The 9,360-nt window shown below is 40.2% G+C and overlaps 1 protein-coding gene across 13 annotated transcripts in view; it reads left to right on the top strand.

Moving 5' to 3' along the window:
• Positions 1 to 5,051: 5,051 nt before the first annotated feature.
• abca2 (ATP-binding cassette, sub-family A (ABC1), member 2) overlaps positions 5,052 to 9,360 on the top strand; it is a 239,527-nt gene continuing 235,218 nt past the window's right edge. For 6 of the 13 annotated variants that reach the window (XR_006377943.1, XR_006377941.1, XR_006377942.1 and 3 more), the window contains exon 1: positions 6,526 to 6,842. Coding sequence is in view for 8 of the 13 variants with exons in the window: in XM_044195609.1 (XP_044051544.1) it covers positions 6,765 to 6,842 (78 nt within the window). In the remaining 5 variants the exon portion in view is untranslated. Of the gene's footprint in view, positions 5,471 to 6,525; positions 6,843 to 9,360 lie in introns of those variants that run through there. The other 7 variants (XM_044195604.1, XM_044195605.1, XM_044195603.1 and 4 more) reach the window with 4 other exon arrangements.

The following is a 9,360-nucleotide window of genomic DNA, read 5'->3' as shown; positions in this document are numbered from 1 at the left end:
AAATGTTTTTAAAAACTCTGACTTTGCCTCCGAACTTTTTTGCAAATGCACATTTGCAAATGTGGTTTACATTACATTTCAAAACATGTCAACACATATCTTGTGGGGGTAGTCGAACACTTTAGTATTGCATTCCCATAACTTTGGGTGGCTTGCAAGAGACACATTTAACAAAGAATGGTCAAAATTACAGCAGCAACTCTACACTCTACTGTGCATTAGCAGTCTCCAACCCCAAGCTGAGATAAGTATGCAGTAATGAGATAATTATTTTTATTTATATAATTATTTTGCATAGAAGCAGCCCCCAAACAGGTTAATCAAGCCATGCTTTTAATATCTCATATGGATGCTAAATATCATGCTAACATAATTCTATTCTATTTTATATTTCATCTTTTTTTGTATTCTTCAAAAGATTCTGTCTTATTAGATAAATTCTGTGATTGGTTGGATGAATGGATAGGATTATTTTTCAATCGATCAAGTTTATTTGTCACATGTAATCATATTAGGTACAATTACAGTGAAATGTAATCCCGCCAGTTCCTTCAATTTGTGCATTAAAAAGAGTTTAAATAGAATAGAAATAGTAATAAATATGTGTATGATTGGGGGCGGTAGGGACCTCATTTAGGATCATTTAGGATGGCCTGAGGGTAGAAGCTCTTCCTGAGTCTCTCAGTGCTGACCTGGTTTATTCGGTACCTTCCTTGATTGCAGGGCGGAGAAAAGGCCGTTATCCAGGTGATTGGCATCCTTAATGATTCTCATAGCCTTATTCTTGAAGTGCCTGGTGTAAATATCCATGAGGCAGGGTAGAGCACCGCCTATTGTATGTTCAGCCGAACAAACTACTTTTTGCAGGGCCTTGCAGTCCTGTTCATTGCTGTTTCTGTACCAGGCAGTGATGTTCCCCCATCAGGACACTCTCGATGGTGCATGCTCGATGGAGTAGAAATTCCTCAGTATTTGAGGGGTTACCTGGAATTTCCTCAAGCGTCTGAGGTGAAACAGTCTCTGCCTTGCCTTTCTCACCACTGTGTCAGTATGCAGTGCCCAGGTCAGGCCCTACTTGAAGCTGTCCACCCTCTCCACCAAGGACCCATATATATTAAGGGGGGCGTAGTTCCTTCCCTGCTTCTTCCCAAAGTCCACTATCAGCTCCTTAGTCTTGCTGACATCCAGGAGTAGGTTGTTGTCCTGACACCAGCCGGTTAGGTCCCCTACTTCCTTTAGGTAGGCCTTTTCATTCTGTGACCACCACAGCTGTGTCATCAGCAAACTTGATAGTAGTGTTGGAGTCACAAGTGGCTTCACAGTTGTGTGTGTACAGAGAGTACAGCAGGGGGCTCAAATTGCAGCCCTGCAGTGCTCTGGTGTTAAGAATGATGATGTTAAGGTGTGTCCTCCCGCTCTCACCACCTGGGGTCTGCCCATCAGGAAGTCAAGGATCCACATGTACAGTGAAGTGTTTAATCCCAGGTCCTTGAGCTTTGTGACGAGCCTGGAGGGAACTACGGTGTTAAACACTGAACTGTAGTCAATGAACAGCAATCTCACATAGCTCCCTTTCTTGTCCAGGTGGGAAAGGGTGGTGTTGAGGATGCATAACATACCTCACCCTCAGTGGTTTGAGCAACTGCTTGGCTACCATTATGGTTGAAATGCAAGGCTGCCAAGAGAAGCCTGTACAAAAAGCTGATCATGCAGTTCACAAGTTGTACATTTATGAATAAACCTAGAAGTAGAGACAACATGTAGAACATTTTTACATTTTGAATATGTCAAATTTTGATTAATTTTAAAAAATGTGTAAATAATTTGTGATTTGTTTTGTTCTGGCTGGATTGACACTAGTTGTGGCTTTACATTTTTTGCAATTGGCTACAGGCATTTCTCTATACTGAGTTCGTGTTGTCAAAACTTCCCAGTCAGTATAACAGCAGTTAGTGTGGACTAAACTGTGGATCACTTTTCATTGCATTGCATGCTATCCTATACATGAATGTATAGTGAGCATGTGTGTTTTGTATTTCATTAATGGAATTATTTTAGTTTAAGAAAATAAAGCCTACTGAAAATATTGCAGCATGTCATGATTCATTTCTGTAACACATTTTGGGTGCCTAAGTGCATTTTGGATGTGAGATTAACTGTTGTGCTGAGCTGCATGTTAGTAAAGAGAAATGTGTGTAACCGATTGTAAAAAACAAAACCAAAAAAACTAACTATAATACTGGTTAGTAAGATCTGCAAGAAGAGGCCCTAGAGGTGGCTCTGTGTATTTTGGCCGTGAGTATGCATTATTTACTACTAATAATAATAGTGATTCCATAAATAACATTTAATTGGTTGAATGTAGACTATACACATACCTCACCCACAAAAAGAAGTTGTTTCCTACATTTGTTAAGGCGTTAAGAATGTCAAAATAGACATAATTAAAAAATATAGTATTTTGTTAATGAAGTGTGTGTTTGGATTATACACTATAAGCATTTGCGGGAAATGGTGGAAGAAAAGCCCTTTCACTGAAATAACATCTAACATAATAATATCTAGACCGCGAATAGGCTACATGAAATCTTTACAATTTACGGATAAAATTAATCTGAGCCCTACTGCGCGGTGCACTTAAACTGTCAAGTGAGACTTAAGAAGTCTGGTCACACTAGCACACTGACAATCTGTAGCAAAAGTCACCAGGAGAAGGTGCTCTAGTGGCACAGAGCAAAGAGCCAGAGATCAACCCAACAATAACAAAAATTATTTTTTATTCAAATATGTATTTCACAGTTGGAATTGCAGGGGAATTGAGGGGTGGCGCCCCAGCGCCCTTAATGGACCACGTGCTACTGGCAGGCACTTATGTTAGTATGAATGCTGAGGGCAAAGAGGGCCAATGTGCAATACAAACATCAGCATATTTTTTTCCACATTGTGATTGTAGTAGATATTTCTACTTTTATTTAAATTTGCACTTGTTATAGGGCACCACCTCCTCAGAGGAAATTCATAACCGAATTAAGATACAGTTAATTACAGTTAATCAATACAATTAATCAGTCTGATATCAGAAGCTGTGACTTCTCAATTACATTTATCTCTGTTTCTACTTCAAAGGACAACAAATTGGTCTAAATGAGAATATTAACCAATAATCTACTAACACAGGATGAATAAGATGACTAATCAAATAACGATCAGAATGGAACAGGCAAGCAATTATGGATCAGTGATGATAAGATAACTGGATTGGGCAATGGTGAAAGAGAGGATATGATTAGTATGAGAGGGTATGACGGTGGCTGTAACTACTAATTAATGCTAAATTATCTATGATAAGGTTTACAGGTTATTTTGACATCAACCCTGTCATATAGCAGTGATGAAGGTGACTGTGGCTACTTTGAGTTGTGTTGGCTAGGCTAGAGATTTTCCTTGTTGGAACCCACGATAGTGGATTGCGGCCGCCGGGAAACTGTTCACGATGGACTCCAGGTGGCTTCCTCAAGACAACGTGTAGAGCGCTTTCTCTCAGCTGTCCAGCATGGAGAATCTGACCAGCAGACTTGGCAGACTGTTGGCATACAGTTTGATGGCACTTGAGTAGACAGTTGTGGGCAGATGGGCAGTCTGCGTAGATTGTCTTGCAGTTTGACTCATGGCTCTTCCTTCTCCTTTCTTTGTTTTAACCGGAGCAGAGAATAATTTTTATATAAAACTTTAATAGTTTTAACCTGGAGTTACGGTTATGGTTACACAATAGACATAAGCTTAATTCCCTGAGTTCATATCTGACTCATTTCACATCGTACAAAATAAAAGTTTGACTAAACATCAAAACAACATTTTGCCATTACTATGAGCTGAGTTACAGATTGGCTGAATATTTAATTCACATTGCATTTAGGCTTGGCTAAAGGGGAAGAATATAGAGAAGTGCTATTTTTAGGAGACCACTTTTGGTAATCTGTCTTCAGGCTATAGGTCAGAATGAGGTGAAGAAAGAAAGGGGTGTTGTTGGAGTTTGTGTTTGTGTGGGTGTGTGTGTGTGAGTATGTGTGATTCAGACAGAGAGGAGGAAGAGCAAGGGATTCACAGTTGGGTGATAATTACAGTTATTTTGATGTTCCCTTCTTTGGAGAAGTGAACAGTCCATATCAATCAGAGTTCTTGCTGTTCTCTCATTGTAGAATGAAACTCATTTGCCAATCTGTGGAGACCTTTGTTGATTCTACCATTTACCTTGTGTTCGTTTTGCCCTGTGTTAATTCCACCAGGCCTCTGTCATAAATTTCCTTTGTGTTAAAAGCTGGTTCTTTCCAGGGAGTGGGTAGTTCCTCCATTCTGATCCATGTCAATGTGATAGTTTTATCGAAAAGAGTGGAAGGGGATGCTTGGTTCATAAACAAACTGAAGATACCCACTGTGGTCTCTTTAATGTTATGTCAGTAATGCTGGGCTATGTCCGCTACATGATGCAAATGCATAGTTATTCTAAACAAATGAATATCACTGACAGGCTACAACTGAGGACACTGAGGTCATGTCCGCAATATTTTTTCTGGAAATATGTGTGTTTTAGTAACCTGAAGGGAGTATATATTCCACGATTAACAATCTGCATGGAATAAGTATTTTATAGGCTGATTCCAGTATACAGGCTCAATGTGTAAATTTGACTACTTTCAGTCTCATAAATAAATAGGATTTAGTATTTCGCTAACAGTTTAATTCTGGCAGCATGGAGAAAGCAGCATTTAGATTTTCACCTAGGGAAATAAAATTTACATAAAATATAATTTAACCTTTAATTAAGAATAATTAAACATGAAAAATACAAAGAATATAGCAAGAAAAATGACCATTTAGGTGTCTGGTCAAATTTTATTAGGGGCTAATAGCTGCATCAGGTCGAACTGGGCCTCTGTATTTCAAAAATCCTGGCCATGCCTCTGATCACTGACTCAACAGCTTCCTTTATGGCAAATATATGGTATGAAGTGCGCCTACTAAATTAGGAGGGCTGTTGTTTTTAAAGGCCAGACCGGAAGTGTACAATTTCATTACTCTGGTTAGCTTAATATCAGGCTGTTTCCACCCGTGTCCTGCTCCTCCTCCAACTCAGAACACTGCAATATAAAGCCCAACAGAGAGAAGATAACCGGTGCTCCACCGACACACAGAGGATGACAGAGAAACACAAACAGTACCGTTACGACTTTTACCGCGTGTCACTGGCAAATAAGAATTCTTCGTCCAACAAACCGAGTAAACAAGCTTAATATTATTCATTATTGCCAAGGCCGACACATTTCAGCACCGTGACAGGCCACCGCTGGTATGCTAATTTGGTAAATTTAGGACATAGCCTACTGAAGCAGAAGTAGGAGGCAAAATGGGATTCCTGCACCAGCTGCATCTCCTGCTGTGGAAGAACATCTCACTGAAGAGGAGGGGACCGGTAAGACAAAGACATTTTTTAACATGACAGTGTATGAAATTATATAAAAAAAAAGAGTAGAACGGTCGTGTTTGGTCGTTAGTGTCTTTGGAAAGCAGACGGGCGTCGGTTGAGCCTGCTCCACTGTTCCATTGCCCACAGCCGTTATTTGGGCTACTTCTACCAGCACCGTCTCTGTCTGCAAATCTTACCATCAGACATTAGAATAGCACCGCAGTGAGCTTAATAATGAGCATGATGCTGATGTCAACGCAGTTTTACTGCCAGGATGTTGTTGAAAAGCAGGAGACTGACACTATGTGTCCATGCTGCCAAACAGGTTGTTGTTCATGGATAAACAACAGTCTATGTTTATTAGCCTCAATTTTGAAAAGGTCTATGCAGTGTATATAAGCTAAGGTTGTGTTGTCATGAGGTAATTAAGTTTTTATTTTATCATTTCCAATAGCTGCAAAAAATAAATAAATGTAATGGCCTGACTGATGTTGAAATCACAGCATTACAAGATATTTTCATTCATACTAACCTTAAAACATGTATAACACGATATCACTCTCAAACTCCACCTTAAGCACCACCTGATGAAAAATACTCAAAATAGTAAGTGTAAATGTATGTTCGAGAATTGAGACACAGCATTAGTCTGAGTTTTGCGTTAAACTTAATTATTTTACTATTATCTGGGCCTACTTTTACTCAGTCTGTTTGTTTTTAGTTGCTTTTAATTCTCCTCTTTCGCTTGCTGGAGACTTCAATGATTGGATCGCTTGTTGTCTGGCCGCTCTGACTACGGCATCTGTAGAAGGCAGATTTACTCCACCTACCAGGCACGGTGGCGGGTAAATAAAAATAGCATTACAGAGCGATTTGTGACATTCCACAATGCAGATTGTATCGCGAGTCACCTTGTTTCACTCGGACACTTTAACAAGGAGACAGAAAAAAAACAATGTGGCATTTCATCAGGGGTTCACATTTTAAGGTGTGTTGATTGATTCACGACGTCAACTCATGCATTGAGTAATATGCAAGAAAACATTCCACCTTAAAATATGCCGGTAACCTTTAAGCGGCAGTGTGTAGCTAGCTAACGTTAATTAGTGGAAATGAAAAGACAGCAAATCATCCTTTCACTCATCATTCACTCTGACTGTTTCTTTATTTGTGATGCATTTGCAAAGAAACATTACAAAGACAGCCTGTTAAACTTGGGCAGCTTGTGCTGCATCCACAATGCCTGCAGGAAATGAAAGCTTGCTAACCGGTAGCTCCGTTTTTATAGCCTAGCTATTAGATGAGCTTGACCTCTGCATGCACTGCAACTTTTCCTCAGAATGGATGTTTCCAATGCGGCTTCATTTGTTCGGCACAAGTAAGTATATCAAATCATTCAAAACACAAACTACTTGTGTGTGCCTGTAAGTTACTGCATAATGCCACGCTAATTGCAACCTACTACATCCGTGGTATCGCCTAATACTGCTAGATGTTTGGCTCACTGCCGCCCTAATACTCTCAACATGATGAAACTATTCATAAAGTCAGTCTAACATTTGATTGTATGGTCAGTTATAGTTGACTAATGTATGTAAACTTGCCACCCTAGGAACAGTGGTTACATAACCTTCAAAACAAGCCACAACTAACTGTGCACATGCATGCATGTGCATGCATCATAGGTGCGCTCCAGTACTTAAAGAAATAGCATTAAACCTACTATGTGTGTGTATGAGAGAGAGAGAGACAACATCAGTATTTTCCTTAAGAGTCTAAATGTTTACCTTTTTTTATTTTTTATTTTTTTAAATTACAAACAGGAGTAAGTGTACTGTAAGCATATGGGAAGCACATTTTGATACTGTATTAAAATATCTATTTAATATTTCAGGGGTAGCATATTTCTATAGACCAATATCAAATAATGCTCCCACTACACAATCATTTTATATTTCACCACTATCACTCCATGTATACTGTAAGAATACAAGGATACTATAAGCTTTGATAAAGCTTATATTTAAGGTTGGCTCAGGTGAGCCCTGAACCATCCCTTAGTTATGCTGCTATAAGCTTAGACTGCCAGGAGACTTCCCACGATGCACCTATTTTCTCTCTCCTTCTCTCCCTCTCCATCTGTATGCATTTTTATCCCATTGCTGCATGTTACTAACTCGACATCTTCTCTCTCCCGTAGTTCTGTGCCTTCTCGTTTCTCTCCTCTCTCCTTCTTCTTCGTCACTTTCAAATGGTAAATTCACAGTCGAACCGCCAACCTTCCGATTGGTGGACGATCCGCTCTACCACAGTCGCCCCTTTCAGCAGGTATTTCTACCTCCAGAGCTGCAGAGTCTGGTTCTGTCCAAGGTTTCTGCCTCTTTCAAGGTTTCTTGCCACTGTCGCCAAATGCTTGCTCAAAGTGGGATTTGTTGGGTCTCTGTAAATATAATTTAAAGAGTACGGTCTAGACCTGCTCTATAGGAAAAGTGCAATGAGATAACTTCTGTTATGAATTGGCGCTATATAAATAAAATTGAATTGAATTATAATATCTGTAAGATTTCAGGGAGATTGTAGGTCAGATTGTGGGGCACAGAACCGCCAAGCAGCATAGGTAGCACATATCAACAGAACACCAGTTAAACAAGTGGCTGGTAAAGAAATTGAGTGGCTGGTAGATTTTGGAATCCACCAGCCACAGTGGCAGGTGGATTTCCTACACTGCCGGTCCAGCTCCATCACCACCGGAGCTCCACAAGATGCCCCTAACCAGCCTGAAGATCCCTTGATCCTACTGGGTGCTAAACCCAAAGCCCCAGCCAGTTATACTCCTTGTCATGGACCTGCTGAGGGCTGGTCTGTCGTTGGTGGGGGTAAACACAGTGGCAAGCGGTTTTATCGCTCTCATCCACCTCAGGAGATGCCACTCAAAAACACATTCAACATCCTGGATTTACAAGATTTCCCACCATTGGACTGTCAGTCCCATACACCGGCAACTCACTCCCAATGACACTGTCCCCTTAATTGAGGCTACCCCTACTAATTTTTCCCATTTTCATTTCCCCCAGCTTTCGGGTAAGGGTGGTGGCACTGCTGTCATCTATAGAAACAGTTTTAAGTGCTCTTTTATGTCTTTTGGATCAAAACATACTTTTGGAGGTTATCAAAAGCTTGAGTTTTCGTTGAAGGGCATGTCTGTGGTGTGGTGTCGAATGTTGATGTTTCCCCATGAAAGAGGAAGTTCTTATAGCTTGACTTTACATCATCAAATCTGCCCCAAACTTCACATGTTTCATAAGAGTCCCAGCCTGAAGACGTCTACATGCCAATATTCAGACATAGTCAAAGCACCACCTACTGACAACAGGAAGTTACAAGCCTTATACTCTTTCAAATTACACTTACCTGTTTAACCAGATCCACCTCAAATTTGTTCAGCAAAGTCTTAAGACCTTGATGATGCTTCATTGTGAAGATTGTGAGTTTCCATTAAACACTGTTGTCGTGGCGACGCGTTATCGCTCTGCAACAGGAAGTTGTTGTAACTTGAGTGTACATTGTTTAATCTGCCCCAAATTTGACATGAAGAAATCTTCAGGCTAATATTGAATATTAGTCATAGCACCACCCACTGGCAACAGGAAGTTAGCCTTCATTAAAGTGGCACACGCATTACGTTTCACCTAGATGTACGAAATTTCACCCCAAGCCATCCAAAAAAGCCTCTTGGAGCCAGACCCTAAACCCAACTGGAAGTCAGACAGTTTGAATATAAAGTCTAATTTTAGGCCATGTTTTGCCATTTACAGGCTCCATACTTTAACAAACTCCTCCTAGAGAATTAATCGAATCGACTTCAAATTTTCGCAGTGCAATCTAAAGACCTCCTC

Source organism: Siniperca chuatsi, linkage group LG5 (assembly GCF_020085105.1).
Source record: "Siniperca chuatsi isolate FFG_IHB_CAS linkage group LG5, ASM2008510v1, whole genome shotgun sequence".
NCBI lineage: Eukaryota > Metazoa > Chordata > Actinopteri > Centrarchiformes > Sinipercidae > Siniperca > Siniperca chuatsi.
This window is presented reverse-complemented; position numbering and strand designations above follow the sequence as displayed.